Source organism: Hetaerina americana, unplaced genomic scaffold, assembly GCF_022747635.1.
Source record: "Hetaerina americana unplaced genomic scaffold, ioHetAmer1.1.p SCAF_10, whole genome shotgun sequence".
In the NCBI taxonomy this organism is placed as follows: Eukaryota; Metazoa; Arthropoda; class Insecta; order Odonata; family Calopterygidae; genus Hetaerina; species Hetaerina americana.
Window position 1 is genome coordinate 6,310,185 of NW_027286070.1, and position 27,063 is coordinate 6,337,247.

General features: G+C 36.2%; 2 protein-coding genes across 3 annotated transcripts; both read right to left on the reverse strand.

Annotated features, from left to right (window-relative positions):
* Positions 1–1,359: 1,359 nt before the first annotated feature.
* insv (insensitive) lies at positions 1,360–24,554 on the reverse strand. Of its 2 annotated transcripts, XM_071596869.1 has the most exons (7): positions 24,396–24,554; positions 17,624–17,698; positions 13,619–13,740; positions 12,894–13,044; positions 7,763–7,917; positions 3,639–3,870; positions 1,360–1,971 (listed from the first exon to the last, which is right to left on the reverse strand). In XM_071596869.1, exons 1-7 carry the CDS (start codon positions 24,544–24,546, stop codon positions 1,844–1,846), a joined length of 1,014 nt encoding a protein of 337 aa, XP_071452970.1. In that variant the 5' UTR covers positions 24,547–24,554; the 3' UTR covers positions 1,360–1,843. The 2 variants fall into 2 exon arrangements, with proteins under 2 accessions (XP_071452970.1, XP_071452978.1); XM_071596877.1 differs by lacking the exon at positions 17,624–17,698.
* LOC139700206 (longitudinals lacking protein-like) lies at positions 24,551–26,841 on the reverse strand. The gene is made up of 5 exons (XM_071598796.1): positions 26,690–26,841; positions 26,400–26,601; positions 26,126–26,314; positions 24,630–24,939; positions 24,551–24,555 (listed from the first exon to the last, which is right to left on the reverse strand). The coding sequence occupies exons 2-5, from the start codon at positions 26,580–26,582 to the stop codon at positions 24,551–24,553; spliced, it is 687 nt and encodes a 228-aa protein (XP_071454897.1). The 5' UTR covers positions 26,583–26,601; positions 26,690–26,841.
* Positions 26,842–27,063: the final 222 nt, after the last annotated feature.

Genomic DNA, 27,063 nt, shown 5'->3' on the forward strand with positions numbered 1-27,063 from the left:
TCATATATGTACACATACAACCATATATATAAAAAAGAAAGTTGGTCTGTGTGGCCTTGACCTCAATAAATATATAAAATGTGAGAAATTAAATTATTATAAATAACACCCATGCAAAACTTATTTCACACCCATTTAACTGAAACCTATTATTTGTCTCTATTTTGTACCAAAGTCTCATTTTGAATATATATATTTGTATTGGGACACACAAGCACTTCAACTTGCTTTCCATGAGACTTATTGCATTCTTTGCAGTAATAATAATGATGCTTTAGGACAAATATTATCAGATCTATAAGAGCAGAATAAGATTGGAGGTTGCATACCAAGTCTCTTGGATGCAAAATAGTACAATTATGTAGCATTTGTACATTCTACCTGCTTCTTTTAGCAGTATTTTATAAAATGTTCTTGAATCCTAATGCTCACAACCTCTATGTTAATAAAATTTTACATATTAATACAAAATAAATTTCTTTTCACACAAAACAATGCTTTGCCACCACCAAATATTTGTAATTTCTTTTTATTTAAAGTGATGGGAGTATGAATGATTAATTTTCCATGAATAATGAATACCAATGCAAATATCCTCATGGCCTTTTCTTTTTCCCAAAGATAGCCAGTACCTTAGTGATAATTGAATACTTACTGGCTATTAAATGTTAAGAGAGACATTCATAAGCCTTCAAAAAGATGTTTTTGATATTATACAAACAAGCCATTTTAGTACCTGATTGATGAGGGAACATGTTCTGAAAGTCAAGATTATGAACCACAAATATTTCAGTTTAGAAATTGAATAAATATGTTTGAATAATTAATTAAAGGAGGACTTTTGTGGTTTATGATGAAAATTAACATAATGGGTAAATATTTTAATCCTGCGTTGCAAACCTTGAAGCAAAACTGAAAATGCTTAAGCTTCCTAGCCAGACCAAATGGGATTTGGTCAAGAGTTCAGCACAGTGTGTAAATACTTTCAACTAAAATCAGAACATAATCTACAATGATAACATGAATTTAACAAACATGGTAGCTCATTGAAATATGGATGTGTGAGAGAAAAACATTTAAATTAACAATAAATGCCTTTGTTCTCCCAAAGTTAACAGTGAACAATGACACAAGGTTAATTTTTGCGCTCCCAGTATGAGAGGAGGATTTATGAAATTTTGAGAAAATGTTTAAAATACTATTTTGTCATCACTGATATTCTGACAACTATATGATCTAAATGATATATCTACAATATTTTTCTGAAATGTATTACTCATTTGATCTTATTAAAATTTAATAATTTACTATAAATATATTTTAGATCAAATAGCATACATCATTATGGATATGCCTTATCAATATGAACAAACCAAAAATGGCTATGATATGTCAAATAAATATGCTAAAAGCCTAATTAGTACATAGCCTTATTATGAAAGACTTTATTGACTAATTTAATCTAGATATGAAAAAGTTTCTAAAATAATTATTTAAAAACTTCATGTAACATCTATAAGCTGACTTCTACCCAAGGTCAATACTGTGCTATTTACATGGAGGAAGTTTCCAAATAAATACAAAGTAAGCTAAATATAATTATATTGGTCTTGAAAATTATGTAACAACCTAAAAAGGACCAAAAAGATATATACCTAGGAGGCTTTTTAGGGACATAAAAAAGAACTCATATGGCTCCCACATGTAAAAATATGCACTGAATAATTCAGAATAGTTCACCAAATATATATGTATGTGTATATATTTATATATAATTGTGTGTGTATATCAATCAGCTGTCTAATTCCAATCGCAGCACGTGCTCTGCACAGCAAACAACCATTTACTGTGGTAGCATGGCCAGCGTTGCTCTCCTGGCTCGCTTCTTCAGCTTGTCCTCATTGTTGAGCTTTACACGGATGGCTTCACGGACTGTACTAGCAGGGACATCAAACTTCTGCATCACAGTTGCTGAAATAGAGATAGTGAAAGTATTTAAATGCTTTACATCAAAGGATAATATGTGATGCTTGAGATATTAAACTTAAAATAATGAAAAACAAAAATGCACACATTCCCCCCTGCAGATTTGTGACCCACAGTGAACCCACAAGGTTCCATTGAGGCCACAAATCAGAGTGACTGCGTGCATGTCTCCAACGTGGCCTCCCTCATATTTGACCGTAGTAGATTAGTACTCCTGATGGGTCCTCGCCATGGGAATAAAAGCCCCATTAAACACCTGGGTGAGTGCATTCCTCTGACTCATGAGACTGTTTGCATCCATGATGTCTCTTTTGATATTATAATTTCACTGTCTAAATTTATCTCTGTCATATTTCCCTTTCTTCCCAATTGTTTCTACAGAAGGTGTGGCCTTAGGGGTTATCATATTCATTTTGCTTTACTGGCCTTAGGAGTGTAGATGTACTAAGCTAATGGCAAATGGCAGTTATGTTTTTCTAATATTTAAAATCTTCTACAATATAATTATGATGTTTTATTTAATGCTGCTTGAAAACTACATCCACCAATTTTAGCACATAACTACTATTCATATAATGTGCCACCAACTGAATTCATGGCACAAATTCTGCATCAACTTCACTCCAGCTAGATATTGTAAAGTTTTAAAAGGCATTTTCTTGTCACTGAGATGTGTGGAAAATAAAAACTTCGACAAAAAAGCCCAGAGTTTGAAATCATAAGTGACTAGATCATTAGAGAAATAAAACTGCTCCATGCAGAATGATTTACTTTTGATAATTAAAACATAAAATAACTAATCTATGGCCATGGGGCTCATTTGGTAATAGAGCTAACCTTTCTTCATCTACAAATGGTTTTGCATATCTTTCTAAAAAAAATTGGAACAAAATTCTTTTTAAACTGGAATTTTTATTATCTTTATCCTAATTTTGTGCTTGGTATCCCTGGCACCTCATTATTGCTGTTGGCATATTTTCCGGTAAGTAAGGCTTATGTAAATAGCGTTGAAATGAACATTTTGTACATTATTTGTTCTGCAGAAAATGTACTTCTGCAGGAAATGCATACAAATGCATTATCATGACTTTAATGCACAAAACAAAAAGTGAGTGAAATTAAGGAAAAGCATGTTGAACTCCTCAATATGATATGTTTGTTTTAGGGTTTCTTGGTAATTTGTTTATGGTCCTAAAAAGATTCAGTATACGTACATGTAATTAATTAAAAAAAGCTGAGAGATACGGAATTCAGAAACTTTATGAGTCCAAATGAATAGGATCTGATCATTAAGTTCTTTCCCTTGCATCCAATATTCTAAATGAGGGAGAAGACCTTTTGTCTAATCCTTCAAGCCTGAGTTTGGAGAGGCAAGCTCTCCAGTATGCTCCAAGGATTAGTGACAAACGAGTCACTACATTCACTCATCATAGCCGTCACAGCCAGAAACAAGAACCAAAGCTATGGACTAAACCACTATTGGAAATGGCACATCACCAACTGCTTACAATCCTCTTCGTCACACTTCTACCTGGCACTGCTTAAATAACTGCTCCTTTTTCTAAATTTTTTTAATGAACACTTATGAAATTCCATCTCAACTGGAACTTAAACATAATTGAAATACCATACATCTAAATGGTGACACTCACCAATAACTCGAGTAACTTTATCTCGATCCAGGCGTGGTTTTGAACTTCCTTTGCTTCCATTAAGACAGTGGCTGGCCAACACATCACGACCAAATACTGCCACTAGAAGCATGTTTGTGTACTTTTTAAAATCAGGGCATGTTAACATCTTAAGATGCAGCTCTGGAGGGAGGTTGGGTACACCTACTCCAGGCATACCACTAACATCTGCCATACCCACTCCTCCATCCTGCTAATGAGACAGGGAAAAAAATTACTTCATCAACCTCTGAAACATTCCATCTTCATTTAATCAATTTCAATACATGTTATGATTTATATGACTAAGCAGATGACTCCCGGCTTCCATTATAAGATCCACTACACTTTTCTTACAATCTTGCTGGATTGGGGTGTGTGACTTCTACAAGTCAAGCCCACCACTACCATCAACCTTATTCTTCACAACTTCCATTCCATCTGAACCAACAATAACCTTTACAATTCCAAGAGGCACAAACAGTGGCTCCTGGATAAAAGAGTTGGCTAGCCCCATAATCAAATCGCTGGTGGGTGGGACGCTACCGACCCAAATAACCATAAGTATTGTAGCTTTAATGCTCTACTAATCACTCATAAAAACTAAATATCAGTTTCAATCAGATGGTCAGTATTGCAGGTTATGACAATGTTCTCCAGATATGGAAAGAAATATTTAACATCAATGGTGATTGAAATTCACTCATTGGAGCTAGTTATATCTCTCAGGGGAATAACTGGCTTATGCCCCTCCTGATTACCAAAATAACAAGCCAAACATAATTCTCCAGTGTACCAACAAATCAGTTTACATTGATAATAATCTTAGTACATTTTAAATCAAATTATAATTTACGACGTTAATTTTGTCAAAATTATTTGAATGATAATTACTGGAAACAAAATAACTGAACCAGTGAAGCTGATTTTCAGGAGAAATACCTCACTTATTACTATCACCTGGTTAAAACACTAGAATAGAATCACAAAGCAAATGATGGCACATAAAAATGAAAATAAATAATCCTTGACAAAAGTTCTGAAATATGAGCGCTGTTCAATAAGGGGTCATTATACATTTTTACTAATACAATTTGACTGCAAATGTTAAATTTTATAATTGTATGGTCCAAAGCCTTCTGTGTCCAAGTGTGCGCAACCAACAACACTAAATTATGTCGGCCCCAGTAGTGACACAGTAATGATCACACCTGCCAATCCAGAAGTCATGGGTTTGATTCCTGTTGCGATAGATTTTCCTACACCAAGGGCATGGATGCTTGTAATTGTTTTGATTGTATTGTCTAGGGGCTAGGTGATAGAACTGACTCTGAAGTCTCAATCTTGCCTCAATAAAGTAAACATTTTTGGGGTAAGATTGAGATAAGTTACTTCTTCCTGCTAACCCCTGCACAGTGATCCCGAACGAGGAAAATGTGATCGTTATTTTGTTAACTACCAGTCAAGGTAGGTTTTGGATGGACACAAACTTATCGAATAATCCTCGGCTGTTTATCCTAACAAAACACAACCCCAATAGCCTTCTCCACAACAAGCCCCTCTTCATCTTTGAATACTTCCTTCCTCCCTTCATTCCATCCAAAATCCCAATCCCCTATTCTGGCCCCTTCCTCACTTGCCTGACATCATTCACACTATTCTCCAGTATTCCATGGCCAATCAAAACCCTCTGCCTCAATTTTTCCTGTGCCCTTATGATTTCTCCCAACAATCCCCTCTCCTTTCTCACCATATCTAGCACTTTTTTTGTTTTCCTTTCTGTCCACTTCACCTTCTCCACACCCACATTCCAACCTATGCCTATCATCCTGCTTCAATGATCATGTTTCTGCACCGTACATAACTACACTCCATATCATCGTTTGGACGAGCCTTTTCTTAACATCCTAATTCAACATCCTTGTCATCATTCCCTCCTCCCTGTGAAAGCTTCTTTACCAAATGCAATTCTTCTCCTCCGTACTACTTTGACCGATTTGGTCCAAAACACTTTCGGCAAACGTTAACTGTTCAACCTACACTACACACTTTTTGCCCTACTTTTTTAATGTTTAACTTAGCCTTTCACTTTCTCAAAAACCTCACAACCCTTATTTAGTTTATATTTATCCTCATTCCATATCTGTCGCACTGAAATTCCAATGTGTTCCGCAATGTTTGCAAACCGTTGACTAACTGAAAACTAAAACTTGATCCTCCGCAACCTAACTGATTTTGTGAATTCCTCACCATCTTTCATTCCCATCTCCAATTCTTCCCATACCTCTTTCCCATTTCCTCCAGATATACATTGAACAGCACAGGTGATAATGGACAACCCTGCCTTATTCCTCTTCCAAACACTGCCCGTTCGGACTCTCCATCCCACACTCATACCTGAGCAGTCTGAGACATGTACAGATTGCGGTTGAAGTCCCCTACTCCTCCAATCTACTTCTATTTTTTTGCAATATTTTCATTAGTTTTTCCCAATCCACTCGATCAAAATCCTTTTCAAAATCTACAAAACAGGCAAATACGACCTAATTATATTCTACATGGCTCTCAATAAGTTCCACCCTATTATTGATCTCATTACTGCAATGGCATCATGCATGCCTTCCCTTCCTGAACCCAAGCTGATTATCCCATAAGTAATCATTTGCCCTGCTCTCCATCCTCTTGATGATCCTGCAATTCTTTGACTGCATGCAAAATCAAACTTTATGTTCTGTAGTCCTCACATGATGAAACCTTTATTTTTTTTGAAATAGAAACTAACACTGATCTAACAAAATCTACCAGCCAGATTCCTCCGATAAATTCCACAAATTAGTTCATTTAAACTCTTCCTCCCACATTAGCTTCAAGCTAAACCTTGTTTATTACATTATAAACGTAAACACATACTGTTCGGATTGATTTGAACTTTGGTAAGATTACGTTGCGGAGAACAATTCTGAAGTCTAAATTGGGGGAAATTTTTTTATCAAAAATTCCATGAATTTAAAAATATTTTTCATTTCTCAAAAATATTAATACCAACTTAATCAAATCTTATCCTATTGCTTTCATACTTTGAATTAATGTCTTTTAGAGATTCATAAAAACTAATATTAACTGAAAATGAAAAAATTAATATGTTTGCAAAATCTGTTAAAATTTATATATTTTTTACAAATATTTGAAAATACATGTTTTGATTTAATTTAAGGAGCAACTAAAAAAATTATTAAATTGCAGTAAAACCAAAGTTACTGAAGTAAAAATAGTGGAAAGACTTCATTTTTACACAATATGTAAACATTTTTAAAAACAATGAATTGAAATATCCAAGCAGGCATCATTGCAATGGGTGTTAACCACACAAGTTAGCACAATTACATAATGTACACTAAATTATGCTATTTTACATAAGGAAAATACTTTGCACCCTAGCAGCTGCTAAAATCAACCCTCTGCACCACATGGTGCAGTCATCTATTTCCAGTCTATACATGTATCATTCCCCCATATTTTTAGCCCAGTATCTACCTATTTCACGCCCCTAAAAAATTTGGGCAAACTTTTAACTAGTATGTGCCTTGTCCAGGAAAGTAAAGTAGTTTCTTTCAAAAGTTATTTCGGCACATGAAACTTGGAAACATTATTTTAATCCTGAAAGGAAACATCTTTCTGCAGTTATTTTGAATGATGTATCAAAAACTGGTTGAAGGACATATAATAAAAAAAGTGAACCGAATCCAATGAGGACTACTTTTGAGGACTATCAAAATTTGGAAGATGATTAAAGGTACATTTGTAAAAAATATAGTTGAAGATTATTTACTGAACAGCCCTCTTCGCACATTTCAATACATTTTCAAACTTAATACTTACAAATACTGAATAATAAATTAGCATGACTGGAGTATTTTAAACATACAGCATAAATTCAACCACAAATTAAAAAAATATAAGTTTAAAAAATATACATAGTATATTAAATGTTTGTGCAACCCAAATCTGTTTAATCTGGTGTGAGAAATAGCATCACAGGCGATTTCTCACTCTGGCACTTTGATATTGAATGCTAAGCATAAGAAAACCATTTTAATGGAGCATACCTGGTGACTAGCCAACATGTGGTCACCATCATGATAGTGATGGCTCATCATGGAGTAATCTCCTTGCTGCACTTGCTGGGGCATGTTGTTTGGCATTGGGGGGTTGTTTGGATATGGGGCTGAATGCCGCATATTGACCATTGGGTCACTGTATGCTGATTAAAGAATAGAACATTTTATACATAAATGTTAATAACATGTTTGAATTGGTCCATCCTTTTGATTAACAATTCATATTTTAAAATGTACTTCTCATTTTTTTTTTTTTTTTAAGTAATCTACCGGTTAAGGTAGGTTTTTGGACGGACACAACTACCAAACAAATATTTTATTACTCCTAACAAAACACAAAATCAATCATCCTACTCTATATCAAGTCCCTCTTCATCACTGAGTACTTCCTTCCTCCCTTCATCCCGTCCAGCATCCCTATCCTGTTCCTTCCCTTTCCTCTTTTGCCCAACATTCTACCCTCTATCACAGTCTTCAACATCCCACTGCCGGTCAACACCCCCTTCATCCACTTTTCCTGCCTCCATAGGATTGCTCCCAACAAACCCCTCTCTTCGCCCACCATACCAAGTACTTCCTCATTTGTTTTCTTCTCTGTCCATTTCACCTTCTCCATTCTTCTCCACACCCACATTTCAAAAGCCTCCAACCTACGTCTATCCTCCTGCTTCAATGACCACGTTTCCGCTCCGTACATAGCTACGCTCCATATCAAAGTTTTTACGAGTCTTTTCTTAACATCCTTACTCAAAGTCCCTGTCATCAACTCCCTCCTCCTTGTGAAAGCCTCTTTGCCTAGCGCAATTCTTCTCCTTACGTCCCTACTACTTTGACCGTGTTGGTCCAAAACACTACCGAGATACGTAAACTGTTCTACCTGCTCTAGCTTTTGCCCTCCTATTTTAATGTTAAGCTTGGCCTTTTTCTTTCTAGAAAATCGCATAACCTTTGTTTTCTTAATATTGATTCTCATCCCATACCTGTCGCACTGAATTTCCAATTCACTCAGCAATGCTTGCAGCCCCTTGGCTGACTGACCAACTATAGCTTGGTCATCAGCAAACCTAACTGATTTTACGAATTCCCCGCCCACTTTCATTCCTACCTCGAGTTCTTCCCATGCCTCTTTGATCATTTCTTCTGCGTACAGGTTGAACAGCAACGGTGATAATGGGCAACCCTGCCTTACACCCCTTCCTAACACTGCCCATCCTGACTCCCCGTTTCCCACCCTCACCTGAGCAGTCTGAGACATGTACAGGTTGCGGATTAGCCTCCTTTCCCTCCAATCTATTCCTATTTTCTGCAATATACTCATTAGTTTTTCCCAATTTACTCTATCAAACGCTTTTTCGAAATCTACGAAACAGGCAAATACCTCCTGGTTGTGTTCTATATTCCTCTCGATTAATAATCTCATTACTGCAATGGCCTCACGCGTACCTCTCCCCTTCCTAAACCCAAACTGATCATCCCCTAAGTAATCATTTGCCCTACTCTCTATCCTTTTGTTTATGATCCTGAGAACAACCTTAGCTGCGTGGGATATCAAACTAATTGTCCTATAGTCCTCACATGACGTGGCCTTTACCTTTTTCGGAATAGGAACTAAAACTGATCTCACAAAGTCTTCCGGCCAGATTCCCTCCTCATAAATACTACGGATCAGCCCATATAGCCTCTTCCTCCCACATTTTCCCAAGCATTTCAAAAGTTCCACGGGAATGTTATCTACCCCCACGGCCTTATTTAGTTTCATCTCCCTTAATGCCCTTTCTATCTCATTGTCTAGTATGCCTCGACCTAAGCTATCTTCCTCTACGTCATGTTCCTTTTCAATGTCTAACTTTGTTGGTCTAAGCTCTTTACTATACAGTTCTTCTACATATTCCTTCCATCTCTCTTGGATCTTTCCTGCGTCAACTATTACCTTACCGGCCTTATCTCTAACTGCTATCGTTGATCTCCCTTTCTTACTTCCCGATAAAGATTTAACTATGCTGTAAAGCGCACCGATTTCCCCCTTCCTCTGCAGACTTTCCATATCCTCGCACTGCGTCTTCCACCATGCTTCCTTTGCTTTATTTGTTGCCCGCCTCAATTTATTGTTCAATTCTTTGTACTTCATTTTGCCTAATTCTGTATTTATATTCTTCCATTTTCGCCGCTCATCCATTTTTGTAATCATCTCATCCGTGATCCATGGTTTACGAGTCCTTTTAGCGTTAACTGTTCCAATAGTGTCTTTTGCCGCTTTAGACAACCCTTTTTTGATACATTCCCATTTTTCTTCAATAGTACTTAGCTCTTTACCGTCCTCCATGATTTTCTCTACCGCCTGTTTGTATTCCTTTCTTTTCAACCCATTTAATGCTTCTACATTCCATTTTCTAATTCGCCGCCCCTGCCTTATCTTTTTAAAACGTACGCTACATTTCATAACAACTAAATTGTGGTCTGAGTCCGCATCCGCTCCCGGGAAGCTGTGGGAATTTATCACACTGTTCCTAAACCTGTGTCTAACCAGGATATAATCTAGCTGATATCTTCCCGAGTCACCTGGCATTTTCCATGTATACCTGCGTCTTTTGTGGTGTCTGAACCAAGTGTTGGTGATAACTAAGCCCTGTCTCCTGCAGAACTCAACTGCTTTCTCCCCGCGGTCATTCCTCGTGCCTAAACCGTAGTCCCCCACCTCATCACCATCTCTTCCTTCGCCTACTGTCGCATTCCAATCCCCCATCACTATCAAATGTTTCCCTGCAGGAACACATGCAATCATGTCCTCTAACTGATCGTATATCCTATCGACCTCTTCTTCCTTATGGTTGCTCGGTGGCATGTATACCTGGATAATAACTAAGTTCGTGGGTTCTGCTTTATTATCCAGGTATACATGCCTTATATTATATAAATATAATATATACATACTTCTCATACAAACATAATATCATTGAAGTCAGACTTAAATGCTAGTGAATCAGGGTGGCAAATACTTGATGAATGATTTCAACTTCATTGCTATTCATGGTTCTTTTAAAAAAGGCAACTATCACTATTCTTCAGTTTATTTTGGAATTTTCCACAAATTATTCAAAATTATATTTTTTGTTTATAATGGTAATAAGCAAGATGATACTAATAATGGCTGGCTCAGTCAGATTCAAATAAGCCTTCACTATGGAACAAAGGGTCAACCTTATGTAATTTGTATTTCTAGTAGTTTTTGCAGTCTATTTTTACCAATTTTAAGGAAAACCTAGGCATGACATCTTCATACTAATACCCAGCAAGATGCTATGACGGAATGTTGCATGGGGCAAGTGTTCGGAGAAATTTCATTGCTCGAAGAAATATAAGTTCCGATGCATTAGAATTATAACCCGATCAACTAAAAAAGGAAAAGCTAGTTTTAGCGTGGATAGAGGCCAAAGAAATAGGAGCTGCTGAATCTACAGTATTTATTATCAGTTTAAAAATGTACGAGGGTCATCCGGAAAGTAGTACCCGTTCGTGCCGCATGAAGTGCTGACGACGCGAGTAGCCGCTGGACGAGGTCAGATAGCTTCAGTGGCTTGTCTGCCTTCTCTGAGCCAAGTTGCGTGACGCTAGCATTGCCTGTGTTGTTTCTGTGATTGTTTACAATGTTTAAAAAAATTGAGAACGCCGCCAGTTGTGAAGTGAGGGCAGTGATTAAATTCCTCAATGCAAGAAACGTTCGCCCATGTGATATTCATCGCCAATTAAAGGAGGTGTATGGAGACAATGTAATGGACGAGTCGTCTGTTCGGCGGTGGTGTCGCAACTTCAACATGGGGAGGGGGAACACACACGACGATGAGCGTTCGGGGAGACCGTCTGTCATTACAGACCAACTGGTGAGCTCAGTTGACGAATTCGTGAGGAACGATCGGCGCGTCACAATTGATGACATCTGTGAGCATTTTCCCAATGTTTCTCGAACAATTGTTCATGAAATTGTTAAACACCATCTGCATTATGCAAAAATTTGTGCAAGATGGGTCCCTCGCGTATCTCAATGAGCTGGCGGCGAAGGACTATGCAGCAGGAATACAGAAACTTGTCACACGTTATGACAAATGCCTTAATTTGCTTGGAGATTATGTTGAGAAGTAGTTTAAAGTATCCTCTTTCAAATAAAATTTTTTATGTTTGTTAATATTTACTTTTGTGTCTTTATTTCACGAACGGGTACTACTTTCCGGATGACCCTCGTACATTAGGTAATAGTAGTAATAAAGAAACTACATTTATAATTAATGCATAATACTAAACTGTTGAAAACTTAAGCAGTATGGACTAAAGAATGCTCCAAAACGTTGAAATAATTGGTTAGATCCATTTGCTTTAAATGGTTAATTTAAAAGATCAGAACATGACAGCCATTGATGGAGTAGTGAACCAATTTGGATGGTACTTTTTGATGATGACATTTTAACAACTGGTGATGAAATGCAGTTAACAATTAGTTAGACAACAATGGGAATACAGTGATCATCTAATGTTTTTGAGGATCAATATGAGAAGATGGGATAAGAGTTACCCCAGGAAAACACGTAATGTGATCCTCATGAAATAGGATGACTTAGAAATTATTTAATAGGGGGGTACAAACTAGAGCAGGTAGTAGTCCATGTATTCAGCCAGTATTTTGGAGGACAGAGGGCATAGAAGTAGGGACATTAGGAGAATTGTGAATGAAGACCCTGCAGGAAAGGGTATGATGACAGCTATGCTAAATAGAAGTAGAGAAATGATTAAAGAAACCTTTACCATGGAGCAGAGGGTTCCATGTTTAAGTATTAAGGGAGGAGAAGAAGCGTCTTCGGTGTGTATGAAGGACTGAAGAAGGAAGTGATATCAGACAAATAAGATTGTTTTCTTTATGTCAAAGCTATGACTTAATTTACCATGTTTACCATGAAAAAACATGTTTTTAGGCCTGATTTTTTAAAATATTTACTGTACTTTTCCTGCTATTCGCACCACTAGCTAAAATGGCAAAGTTTTTAAAAGTTCATGTTTATTTAAGACATTACCAACCAAAAAATTTTTACTCGTTAGAAATATATTCAATAAACAAAATATCTTATCATACCTGCTTCTGGTTTTAATCTGTCAATGGATTTAATTCTAAGTCTTTCAGTTTCCATTTTCCTTTGCATGTCCATTCGATAATTCATGTCCATTCCATAATGATTTCCTACAGGTTTAACTGAAATATCATTCTGTGGATGACTTTGGAAGTCCTGAAATTGAAAATAAATGCAATTGTAAAGTAAAATATGGGAAAGTACAAAAAACCCTGGATAAATGATAGAACTTTCTTAAGAGGCTTCAACACTTCAGTTACCAAGGATAAATTGCTTTTGAGTAGCAAAGTATGTTTAATACCACACACCTTCCAACTGTAACAATTAAAAAAAATGTAAGAACTCACAAACATTATACTTTAAAATTATGGCACCTAACTTAAAAGGGTCTGCAACCGGAAAATTAATATAATAAAGGCTAGGTGTAGGAATTATAGCACAGCAATTTTCTACAAAGTGAAAGATAAAGAAGTGAATCATGGTAAACTCTTTGCTCACAGATATGTTGAAGGGGCTGCTAAAACATTGGGAAAAGGATTCAGATAAATTCTGAGAATATTTATTGGGTCAAGTACAAGAATTTTAACAGCAGACACCTTTGTAGAAGTTGTTCCTGACCTTAATTGAAATTTGCAGTAGGTTGTAGCCAAGTAACAAAAACTTTTATAAGGTATGACGACTCATCTTTCTCCAATAAACTCAAAAGCTATGTAAAGCATATGAAACTCACCTGTTTCAAGTTCGAAACACCTTTTAACTGCCTAGGTGGACATTTGGTGGGTGTTATGTGGGTTTCTCCGATGATCAGCACATCCCCATGAGACAGGGTCTCGTCCATTTTCCTCAATCGTTCTACAATTCAGATGGGTAAGAATATTTATTTATGCACTCAGGCATTAATTTTGAGGAGTATGTAATGCTCACAACATTATTGCACTAACTAATAACAAATTATTAACACGAATTCACATTAATTTCTACAAATCTCTACTTATATGCTTAATAGCATGCAGCAGGGAAAAATTAATAATCAAATAATCATTTCATATTTCAGTAAAATTTTAAAAAATGTAGAAACAGTAATCCCTAAGAATAACTCTTTCTGGTATTTCAAAACTTTGTTCATTCCTAATGCTTGTTCTATGATTCACGAGGCTGGTTATACAGTTACATAACCTTGGTAATGCAAGTCAAAAGGAGTCATAAACACCAATTAAGGCTTCCAATAAATAGTACAAATTAAGTTTCATCATTCCTCATTATTATTCACTCGATATTCATCAATAAGATCAGATCCCTCCACATATACTCAGAGTGGCAACAATCAACCATTCGTACTTCCAATTGTATTGTAGTCATTATGAAGAGGAACTTGAGGACATCTGATGTCACTTGCACCATTATGGATGGGTTGGGATAATTTGGTGGAGTTCAGATGTTCAGGAAATGGAGTAAGGGCGGAGGGAATCCCAGCCTCAGTACTAGCCTACTATTAACAGCAGGTGGTAAGGGGTCACCCACAATTGGACGACCCATGTAACGGACAGTGTATAAATTCCTACATCCCCCCCCTGGAATTCGACCTCCAGGGTGCGAAACCAGTACATTAGCCACCTCACCATCTTAATCCATTTGTCATTTTGAGTGAACCTGCATTTAAGAACATGAGCAAAAATGCATTAGCAATTCATAAACAAAAGCCTTGGTGCAACTTGAGAATTATCATAGAAGCTCTTCTATTAAAACATAATAAAAAATGATGAAGTAGCAGTTATGTTTGGGGTGCATTGACAGTTAAAGTCATTTTGCACCACTGCCAAATGATTGATAACCTCAAAACCCTATTGATAAATAGATAAATAAATACATGAACATTTAAAACCAATAGCCTTAAAAAAAGGATATCATAACTATATTTTTCCTAATAGGCAAGTTTCCCTTAAAAAGTTTAGAACTCTGTTAAAGGAGTTGGGTCATCCTTTAAAATATTACTCAAAACACCACTTTTTTTAAAAATATCTCATTCCCTCTGATATTTGTCACATTGGGTCAAGATATAGTTCACCATAAGAAGCAGGCATCACTCTTTGAGCGAGGTCAGTGTTTTTTTTCCATGAAGAGGTATAAGTGTGTCAGGTCACACCGCCCTACCCTCAGGCATGCAATCGCTAGCTCTTCCAGACTAATGAGGGCTATGATCGTCCACTGACACTAACAAAGATTCAGTGTTCTGCATGTTTAAGGTTCCATTTGCCCGTGTCTGCTAAACCCCTAAATCCAACTTCTAATCTATTTTCCTTATCCTGTATAATGACAAAATGTTACACCAAATGTCCCTCTGTCATTTTCAAACAGCCTACTGACGTAGCAGGCATTCTTCAACTAAATTTCCACCAATTTGCAAAATCCAATGGCTCCTTATAATTGCATGAGATGCAAAACTTGTCACCAACACGAGCACAAGCTATTTTTTCTTTCACTCCTCCCCAGGGCACCTCCAACCTTCATCAACTTTATTAACTCTCTACAGTACAACAATCTCCCAATATAATCCCTTCTCCATTTTGAATATGCATCCTATGCAGCCCAGGAACATTTTTTCCATCCTTAATGGTTTCCCATCAAACTCCCTCACATTCCTAAAAATACTGGAGAGCTCTCTTTTTGCCATAGTTTGCCAGGTATGAGAGAAAAAGAAGTGAGGCCATGTTTCCCTTCAATAAATCAAATGCAGCATAACATTTGGAATGAGGACTTAATCTTCTTTAGATTGAAAGCAGCTATTCTCAAATTGCATACATAGAGGAATGTGTCTTAAGAATTTTTTTTTCAATCCTGGAGTTTTTTTAAGATACAATTTGAAAAACATTAATTTCCAAAACCATAGGCATTAGTGCAAATGAAATATGTTAAAAAAGACTACACTTGCTTAATAGCTGACCAATGACACATTTAACATAAGAAAATTGTGATGACAATGTTGGATGCACCCAATGGCAGATTTTGAAAATGAATAGCACAACACAACAAGCACTACAGCACCCACTTGACAGAGCACATGAACAAGCCATCAGATAGATGACTACTTGACTCAGCATGACGAATATGCTTGCCATGAAGTTTCCTTGTAACTCGTGGTGTACTCTATGAGGTATTTCTTCGTACCTTTCTTCTTTGCATTTTTTTGATCCTGGGAGTAACAATGTCAGATAACAAATAGTACGTTGGCGCCTTCTTGTTCATTCAAGGATTTCACTATTTAATAGTGCTGATTTGTTGCACACTTTTGCATAACCCATGCCCCTCAGACAAAGAATAGTGTGCACCTATATCTCATTGATAGATAATATTGCGGTATAATTGGCTCTTTTCAGTCACTTTCTAACTCCCGCACAGGTAGCACACATTATCCTCCTCTTTCATGCTGAATACTGCTTTCTTACACATTATGAAAACAATGTAATGAATTATAATGCCTGTTTTTAAGTATCTAAGTAATTTCAATTATCACATTTTAGTCCCTTTGATGTACAAGCTTACATTGTCTTCTGGTGCTGGAAGTTCATTTGTTATCAATCACAAAATGCCTCCATTACTATGTATATGTACCGTGTAATAGTTTGTTCCCAAATGCACTTAGAATTGCAGTCTTTTACAGGCTGACAAGGTGATGATAGAGTTAAATAATGTGTACCGGTTGCAAGTGATTTCGATCATAATAAATTTTCTATACCAGAGAATCTCTTGAAGCTGCATCTGCTACTAACTTAGTTCACAACATATTTTGCAAACTAGGGAAATTAGGTATCGATAGAGGAGTCACTTATACCTCAATATGATTGAGTGTGGATGAATGCGTATAAAACTGCTTGTCATCGCAAATCAAAATTCCACACTAAAGTTTTAGGCATTTCTTGGACATGACTTGTTTGAATTTCTGATAATAGTTTGTAAATAATACAAAGAAAGGTAGTTCTCCTTACATTAGCACCAACTTTAATTTTAGAGTACCGCAAGGCTCCCTTCAGATAAAAAGAACTCAATCTAAGATAAAATGCCCAAATTAACTGATGGAAAAGCATATTTCTGGTATATTTCCCGTAACTCCTATTTACAAAACCCAACCAAATGATATGTAATGTGCTATGAAGCAGGAGTGTACGATGAAACTGTTAACTGGTCATATAGCCATACATGTCAACATTCTATATTTTACATACAAGGTCTGTATGGACAAATAATGAAGCTCAATTATTCAGATATAAGGAACAGAGAAAAAGAATATAACGAATGCAGAAAATTGACAAAAGTTACATCCATAATAGATTCAAAGCAAAGAAATACAGCATGCATGCATGAGGTAAACGGCACTTCACTACACATTAAGAGAAGATGTTAAAAATATTACAAAAAAGGAATTTTATCTACCTTTGAAAGCATTCGAATATTCAAAGGGGAGAAGATTTTTCACTTAAATAACACTTTTTATTGATCTGAAAATACTCCCTATGTATGGTGAGTGAAGATATAACTATCAACAGTCATGCCTCTTCATAATTATCATTTTGAAATACATGCATTTCTAAACAATACTTCAATGCAGAATTGAATTCAAACGTTGCATTCTCAAGTAATAAAAGTTTAAATCCACATAGGAGATATGTGAGTAGTAAACTACTGTCCGATAAATATGTTCAATTTAGTGAGGAGATCTACACAATGCATACTTCCTTACCTATTTCAGATGTGTTGTGGGATCCTAGGGGAGGAAGCATCACTTTGTTTGGAGTGGGAGGCTCATAATTTTCACCTAAAACAATCAGTGACATTACCAATAAATGCCTAGATTACGCAACAATAATTCTTGGTGGAATTTAATCCTACATTGGCACACCAAAAAAACCTTGGCAGGGAATATACACACACATGTCAAAGACTGAATGACAATTATCCGCATATTAACAGTATCTTTTTCTGAAACATTTTTCAAAATATTAGGGTGTGTATTATTGAGCATTAAAAGCATGCAGCATTTTCTTTAGGGAAATAGTAGATATACTGGATCATTTTTAGGGAGTTAATACCTTACTTAAAACCATTAATAACCCACCTAATGCAGTAGATTACTGCTGATAATAAAAAAATAAAAATTATTCCTAACTCTTATACTTTTTGAGTTTTTACATCCAATCAATTAAGCAATCCTCCCAAAAGGGCAATATGTTACTGGAAAAATACACACTTGGAATTAGACTAAATCATTGCTGCTATCGCCTCAATTATGCTATCAATTCACATATCCTTTGGTCTCCATTGGCTCCTCTTTTCAGTATACCATTAGGGGCTATTGGAGGTAGGCTAATATATGATATTTTGTCCGGCCAGGAGTTAGATGGTTTCTGATCCTATCCTATATCTCAAGGACAAAAGTTACTTAATCAAGGTTTCGTGCGACCATTTTTAAGAGCTCTTTTCCCTGACACACCTGATCCAATCAACCCAGCTAAATTTATGTATACAACTATTTCAGAATTTTCCCCAGTGTCATAGATTGATAGATAGATAATCAATAAAAATAGTCTTTTGGAATTTGATGGGAAAAATAAAAATTCCAATGTCAAACAGAGAACCTCTCAGTGATTACACATTTTTCCAAACTTTTGTCTAGACAAATTCTTTGTGATTTTTTGTGTAAAGTTTAATGAAATGCAAAAATGTCACAGGAGATAAAGTCACAAGAAGACAGCCATGATAGAATAAAAATAAACGCAAAAATGGAAAGTAAAATCATTGAAAAGATAGAATGAAATGTGAGTGCGGCTGATATAGCACGCATATACAATTGGTCTACATCAGCAGTTTGCACTATCGACAAGGACAAGATTAAGGAGCCAGATTCCTTTAAAGGAAGTGACAAGATATTAACAAAACAGTTACATATTCTCAAAGATATTGAAAGGTTGCTTCTTATGGGGAACAAAAACAAGCAATTGTAAACGATGCTATTAATGAGACCATCATTTGAGAGAAAGTATAAGTGATTTTTGCTGACCCCATTAAGATGATGCCAGGATCATCAATAGCCAAAGAACAAGTATTTGAAGGAAGCCGCGGGTTATTCAAGAAGTTTAAGAGAAGAACCTGCATCCACAGCATTGTAAGATACAGCATGAAGGCCACAGAAAACTTTATCGACAACTTCAAGAAGCTCATGGTTCTTAAGGATTACCAGTTACATTTGGTTTTTAATTGTGACGAAATCATCACTCCTGGAAAAAGATGCCGATGTGAACTTACTCAACAGCAGAGTAGAACGCAATGCTCAGCTGCAAGCCTACGCAAGACCATCTAGTGCTGCCATTTTGTGCCAATGCAATCAGCGATTTGAAAATTAAACAGCTGCTTGTTTGCCATTCATAAATTTCACACAAGCCTTTAATTGAGTGTCAAGACCCTAAGAGCACGCTAAATGCGATTTGTTTTCAGGAAATTGAATCTGCATCCAAGTTAGTTCAATCCACATTCGAAGAAAAGATGAAGATGATTCATGATCCTAAAAAATGAGTACGTGATTTTCTTTGACGAACCTGATACATAATTAATCTTTTCCAGCATGGAACATACAATATTTTACATAAATTTATACGGGATCAATTGTTTTGCTTAACGAGTGTTTTGTTTAACAAGTGAGTTTCCGGAATGAATTATGCTCGTTAAGCGAGGTTACAATGTACATCAGATTCAAAAGTAGAAGATATGCAAGTCATTTTTTCTACTATGGCCTAACATGCACTTTCCAGAATAAAATTAACTTCCTAAAATTTCAGTTTTTTTCATGAATTCACTCCCAGGTTTGTCCCACCCACATTTTTTTAATGCTTCACAGTTTGTTGACCGCACACTGATATGGGAACCAGATTATTGGAGCATAAGGTTAATGGATGCTAAATGAAAGATGCTGCCTCAAAAATACCAAATGGTACACTTTTCATCATTGTTATTTGGTATTCAAACAAATCGATATATGAAAATTAAAACACAAAAAGTTGAAAATGACCTTTAAATTAATACAATGCCATGGAAGCTTTATGTAACACTAATAAATTATGGAATTCTACGAACCTATCATCAACGTTTTCTTTGAAGGTGATTATGTTATGTAATGCACCTTAATGTTCATGTAGCAATAACTTGTGATGAAATTAATGCCATGCTCATTTGTGCACTTTTCATAAACAGATATTAGTATAGATTTTTAAGCACTCTCAGGTTCTCATTAATTTTTAACATGTGCTTTAATTTTTACTTAGAAGAGACCCCAAATATGGAGTTTCCGAGGTTTTTTCCCAAATTCAAATTAATATCAGTGAATATTAGGCGAGTATGTATAGTTGTGTTAACACTGATAGAATTGTGGACTTGTTATCATTTTTAGAGAGAACAATATACATTTCTGCATCATTAATCCCCAAAGACTAATTTATCCAACTTTCTTATGATCCAAGGTCTCAATTTGCCTTTCCCATTTGTGTTTTCACACAAGTTCACAACCAACTAGTCTCAAGTCAACTTTTTCCCCACAACAATTTTCAACACTGCTAGATAAAATTCTTTCTTCTCTGAATTCAACAACTTTTAAGGAAATATGTGAGTCTCTAGCTTGAATCAGCAAAGCAGCTTAATATAGTTTACGCATTTCATTATTAATGGATTTAGTCTTTGAGGATTTGCCTGAGGGCCAAATCATAATGATTATTTTCAAACTATACATCCATTATTTGCCTGTTGAACTAGTCTCTAAAATAATTTCAAAAAATGCAAGCTCTGCTGTTTTTCCCTGGTGATTGGCCAACAGTGAGCAAGATTATCAGATTTTTCTTAATTGGGATCATTCAGCTAGGATGTTCCACACTTCCATGCTTTATTTTTTCCCTGCTAATACCTGAAAATTCTGCATTGCCTCAATGTCTTTTTTTTAATTGTAGTCATATGTACCTGGAGGATGGGTGAAATGTTCCTGAGAGAGGTCTTAGGAGACCAAGAAGCTTTTGGAGCCATAAAGAGCCTTTTTTCGTAACTTCACAATGCAAATTTTGTACACAACCATGACACCATTTCAAGAGATAGCCAAAAATAGTGAATAATGAAGAATACAGAATATAAGATGCTGCAGGGATGGTGAGAGAAGGTTGAAGGTACAGGGTTGCAGATAACAGAGTTATTTTTTACCTAACACTTGCCCACTGAGGTGAGCACACAAATGACTAAAATGGGTTGTTGACACACACAGGATGGGAAAAATTAGCATTATATGCAGTTGGTGTCACATCTTAAGCAATAGATTTTGCTATTGCCTCTATGAGGAAGTTCTGGGGATTGGGAATATTGCTGCTTATAAGGCATCATTTTAGGTAGGTTAAATTATATCTATGCATTGTGCAGACATATATAAATTTAATCTTTTCTTTCCATTTATCATATTGGATCTATTTTCCATAATATATTGGATATGCCAAATAGGTCAAACAGGATCGAGTGATAGCATGGATTAACCCCACTGTGCCAAAATGTGATTTTATTGTGACAAAATAATGACATTTTATTTGGGTAGCCTAACAAAATTCTAAGGGTGCCTCAAGTAATTTTCTATCATAAATCATTTCATAAAACTAATTTTGATCATACAATTACTACCGACTTCCACCACAACACTCTACATTTAATTCTAAGGATGTAACTCAGTGATATACTGCTTCCTACATGTGATACCCAAGCATTGGGTTTTGATAATATCGGGTAACTTATATAAAATTTGCCATTCTTCTTACTCACAGGGCACTCAGAATCCCTAAAATATATTTCTTCCGGCAAAGAAGGAAGCAAATCTCTGCAATTGGTCTGTCATCAAGAACAATGAAATTCCTTCCTTGATAATGATTACATAAGATATTTTGCACACATTGGCATATTTATAATGTCTCCTTGCACACACCTTAGTGCACTCTTTCTGACATTATAGAAATTTCTTGCCATTTTCATCAAACAGCCACCAGATTTGGCAACTTAGAACAAAATAGGCTATTTATTATCGCACATACCTTCAAGGACTAAATAGGAGGCAATTAACTGACCAAATTTTAGCTTTATCTGGAGTTAATATCACTCTTGCCCAAAGTATGTTTGCTTTGCCATAAAGCTTTTAACTTTTCCTCTGAAGGGAGGAAGCACCTGATACCGACTCTTTGCTATGTACACAGTTTTTATAATTTACAATATAGTTTTAAGTTTGAAACAACAAAACTATTCCAAATACTGAAGCTGGAGAAGTATTCTCACTTGCAGTCACAACACAACACCTACCAATCTCAAGGAACTATTAAGTGTTGACGTGAATGGATTTCCTGACAAAACTCAACTGATGGTAAGGAGGAATGCATATGTTTTCAACATCCTTCTGCCATCCATAATATACAATTTAATAATGTATGGTAATTTAATAATTTAAAAGAATTACCCAATATGCACGGAATTAACCAGAACTGGCAAAAACTCAACATTAAAAGAATCCATCAAAAGCCACCTTATACACTTCAAAATTACTAATATAATAAATCAAATTATGGATAACTTCTTAACATTAAACTAAGCTTAACATATTAAACAAATAAAATGTGTTGAAGCTACAGAACTTACTAATCTAAGAATGGCCCACCTAAGATCTCCAAGATCTTTCTTTCCACTATAATAAATTTTCCGCAAAAATAAATCACTGAAGGGCAGGCTTGTGTATCCCATTATTGTTTCACTCTTTATTTTAGGAGAACCCAACTTTAAATGTGAGATTTTGTAAGATGTCTAATCACAACTCACCAAAAGGCTCAAAATTTTCCAAGTTTTCATTTTTGTCACATTCTGTTTCATCATTAATTACAATGATCACTATATTTTATGCATAAAGAGTAACTACCTATCATTTTGGAGATAATCTAACAAGGGTTATCTAACAATTTAAGACTTCTTTGGTGGCATCTGGTAACTGATCTCTCACATGCATTCAGGCATGAAACTCACATGGTAGTAGTCAGTTTTTTTTGGGAAGTAAACATCTGCTGAGGTCATTAGTCATTTCATTCAAAACAGGCATTTAAAAATGATGAAATAAGGAGAGTGAGGACGGGTAAAAGAAAAATAAAAAGTCCAGTCACCATGCCTGCGTCTGACCAAGGATACTCCTCTTGGCTTCATCAAAGCAAGAGAACAGATTGGAACACTATATCTTAAAATCTTTTGTTACCTTAAATGTACCGGGAATCAAGCCTATAACCTGAGCATAGAAAACAAGTCAACCCAAAAATCCATTTTCCATAGCATGGGATACTCAACAACAATTTCATTGAACAAAGGCTAACACAGGTGGTTCTGCCCAATTCCAGACATCTCATTTCTAGATGGTCAAATCTCTCATTTACACTTGATGATACTGCTAAGCTAAGTACATCACTGCATGAATATCCGAAAATTGCAGAAAAAATTTTATTAAGGGCAGCCATCTGTATAAACGAAACCAGACTACACATCATTATGCACTGTGTCAGCAGTAGAGCGATCAACTTGGTGATCCTACTTCTTGTAGAAAAACTCATTCAACCTTGATTCAGCCACCTGACAAGGAGTTGAAACCTATGAGGATCAGCAGACTGCTGAAAAACTACATATAATTAAGGTAAACTTAAAAAGCATAAGTTCCATATTTTTCGAAAGAGGTCCATCCATATACAGCCAAAGTTTTGAAGATAATTTTATTTGAAATAAGGAAGAAAACTAGTTGAAATATGTTACCACCACATAAATGTGGTACAACTGAGACTGACCTTACCACCAAAGTATTAGCCTAGAAGTGTCTCACAACAGATTTTATGACTTGAGCTCAATCATCTCCAAGATCATTTTTTCTCTCTACCTAAAACTGGCTTTTACCACTTTAGTTTAATCACCACATTAAAGGTAATGTTTATTATATTTTGACTTAAATTCAATTTTACCAACATACTATTATTAGTACTAGTACTTTCTGGAATTTTTCATGCCCAACTACCCACTTAATGTATATTGAGGCAAAACCAGCAGAAACCCCATGACATTCCAGACTGCTTCCAGCATTTCCTGCATTTCTTTGGATTAAGAAAAATGTCCAATTGAGTCCATAACCCTTAGATTAGTATTTAAATGAATTATAAAAAACTTACACTTCACTTGGAACATACTTGCTTATGCCCATTGGTGATAAGTAGAATAACAAAGAGAGCCACAGATTATCCAATTTACTTTGCTATCTTTGCATATACTAATGCTGATTCCATTATTGGTTGAATTCTGGGGCAAATGATAAATTTCGGGACAGGGCTCCATCAGTATCTGGCCAAGCCAGGACCAAACACTCTGGTTCTAATCCAATGCCTACACTAATTAATCCTGCCATCAAGTGGAGCAGAAGAGAGGGTCCTCACCTTTGGTATGGCCAGCTGAAGACTCCTTGAGCCGTGCAACAGCAGACATGAGGGGCTCGAGGGGAGGGGGTCCCCCTGACTGGTTGTCCTCCATGACATGGTCCTCCTCCCCATACCCATCGCCCCCATCATCCACATCATCATCATCCATGCCCTCATCCTCCTCCTCCCCCTCCTCATCTTCCCTCTCCTCCTCCTCCCCTTCCTCCTCGCCCTCCTCCCCCTCCTCTTCACCCTCCTGCAGCTCCTCCTTCACCTGTGACGACGACATAGCCTTGCGCATCTCTCCCATATCGCCCACCTCACCACCTCCCCTCTCTTCTCCATTCTGCCTCTCCTGCCCCAATGAGGAGGAGGACGAGGATGATGAATTCTCCCCCTGACCTTCCGAGCCATCCTGCTCTGGGTCATCGCAGTGCTTGCCATCTTGAGACATTCCCTGAGAGGAATTGGTCAGTATGGATTGGAGCATTGGTATGGGCCGCTTCTTCTTTGAGGGGTTACCTGAGTCGGACATGTCTCCACCATTTCTCTTCCCTTCCCCCTGAGGGTAAATGTTTTTACGGTTTTAGCATACAAATAAGGACACAAAATAAAGGTCTTCCTTTGGACCTATTTAACACTTAGTATATTCTTGTCAGTCACTAGCTAGTTCCACATGTGGCAGTTGACTATACTTCATGCTAAGCACGCAACTCAGCTCATTGCACAAAAATAAACAAATTAGAAAAAGCTACAAGCTGAGTATTCACCATGCATCACCACGAACTTCGGTGCCAGGATTTCACATAATCACTAAAAATATTTTTACACCAGTATACAATATATAATTAGATCGGGAGCCCTTATCATGCATTTCTTCTGACGAATATGGGGATGAACATTCTTACGTTTCCCCTTCTTGATACTGATTAAATGGAAAAGGAGAACCTTATGATTAGCAAAAAGCCTTCAGGATATAATAAAATGAGATCCCTTATCCACCTTAAACGGGGTACACAACTCTGGTGCTCATCTCATCAATTACAATAACCCACAAGCAATCACTAAAAGATATTGATGCACTGAAAGCTTACAAAACATAAATAAGTGCATAAACAGTAATCTATATAAGGGAGGACCAAATAAGTGGACGAGTGACACCAGTAAATGAGCGAAATTGCGAAGAACGAGGGAGAGAGACATTTTCCAGAATTACGAACTTGTGGTTTTCCCAATGCACAGGTAATTAACACATTGATGTAATGAAAAATTGTATTATCAAACAGCGTAAAATAAATAATGTTCGCCCTGGACAAACCAGAGAGTTAAGTACGCCTTCATATCTAATAAATAACCACGTGAACTTCTTGCAAACAACGGGGCATTGAGCTAAGTATCGAGGCGATTATATTTAACACATTTTTTGTGAGTTGATACGAACATTCGGTGAACTGGTTGATTACAAAGGTGGAGGAATTCCAAAATTTGTGAAAACAGATTCCCCTGGAAAAATGACAACCCGCCTTCAAGTAGAATGCTTCGACTACACAAACCTTGTATTTTTAATGCAAGTGGCGCACAAATGAAGATTGCTAATGTCAAAATTAGGCCACAATTGGCTAGAGATATTCCAATTAAAAGCAATTATTTGATCAAAACTCAAAAGCTATTACGTATTAAATGCATGGCTGTATTAAATGCATGGCTGTATTAAATGCATGACCATATAAAACACGCATTATCTTTACCTTCCCTTTGTTGTGCTTGGTGACATCCGACAGTCCATGTATCTCAAGCATCTCTGCTGTGTGAAGAAGTATAGGTATCTGATCTTCCTCGACCATAACGTGACCATTGTACATAAAATTCATCAAAGCTTTCAGCTCCGGAAGGCCAACATCTTTGAGAATGATAATTGGATGTTGACATGGATTCTCCTGAAAAGTCAACCGACAATAGAAGCTTACGGAAAATACATCTGTTAGACGAAACTGTCATTTTTCACTTTTTAAAGTCACTAACCTTTAATAACCTCTTCATGTAAGAACTGCATGCTGACAAAACTACCTTATGTGCTTTTAAACTTTGCCCATCACAAGCAATTGTTACGTCAACAAAATCTTCATCACCCCATAAATTTTCCAACGAAGTTAATATATTGTCTGAATAGTTGTTCCATTTCAAGCAATATTTCTTTGCGTCCATCGCTGAAACGCTAATTCCACTAAAAATCGAAAAAAAGTGAAAGTGACATTTACTTCAATGGAAGGATATGTACCAGCATAACACCAATGTTCATTAAAGCAACTAACATTATTATTTACTCAATTCTTCATTTATGATCAAGTTCTTTTGAAAAATCTTCGTCTGTACAGCTAGAATTTTCTGGCACTTTGCATTACACAGCCAGGAATCGATGGAATCCACAGAATGTACAAAATAAATAATTTCAATTTTTAAAAAATAATTTGACCTGTAACGCGAATGACCTTGTTACACCTGACATTCAAAATGGCTTCGGCTTAGACGAAAGCGGTATTCATCCATCATGATCAGATCATCATAATAAATATTAGCAATAATTTTATCATGTTTATTATATATGAATCATTTGTAAGATTTTATATTATAAATAACTTTAAGAACAATATTAATTACCCCTTTTTACCTCAATAGACAATGTCAC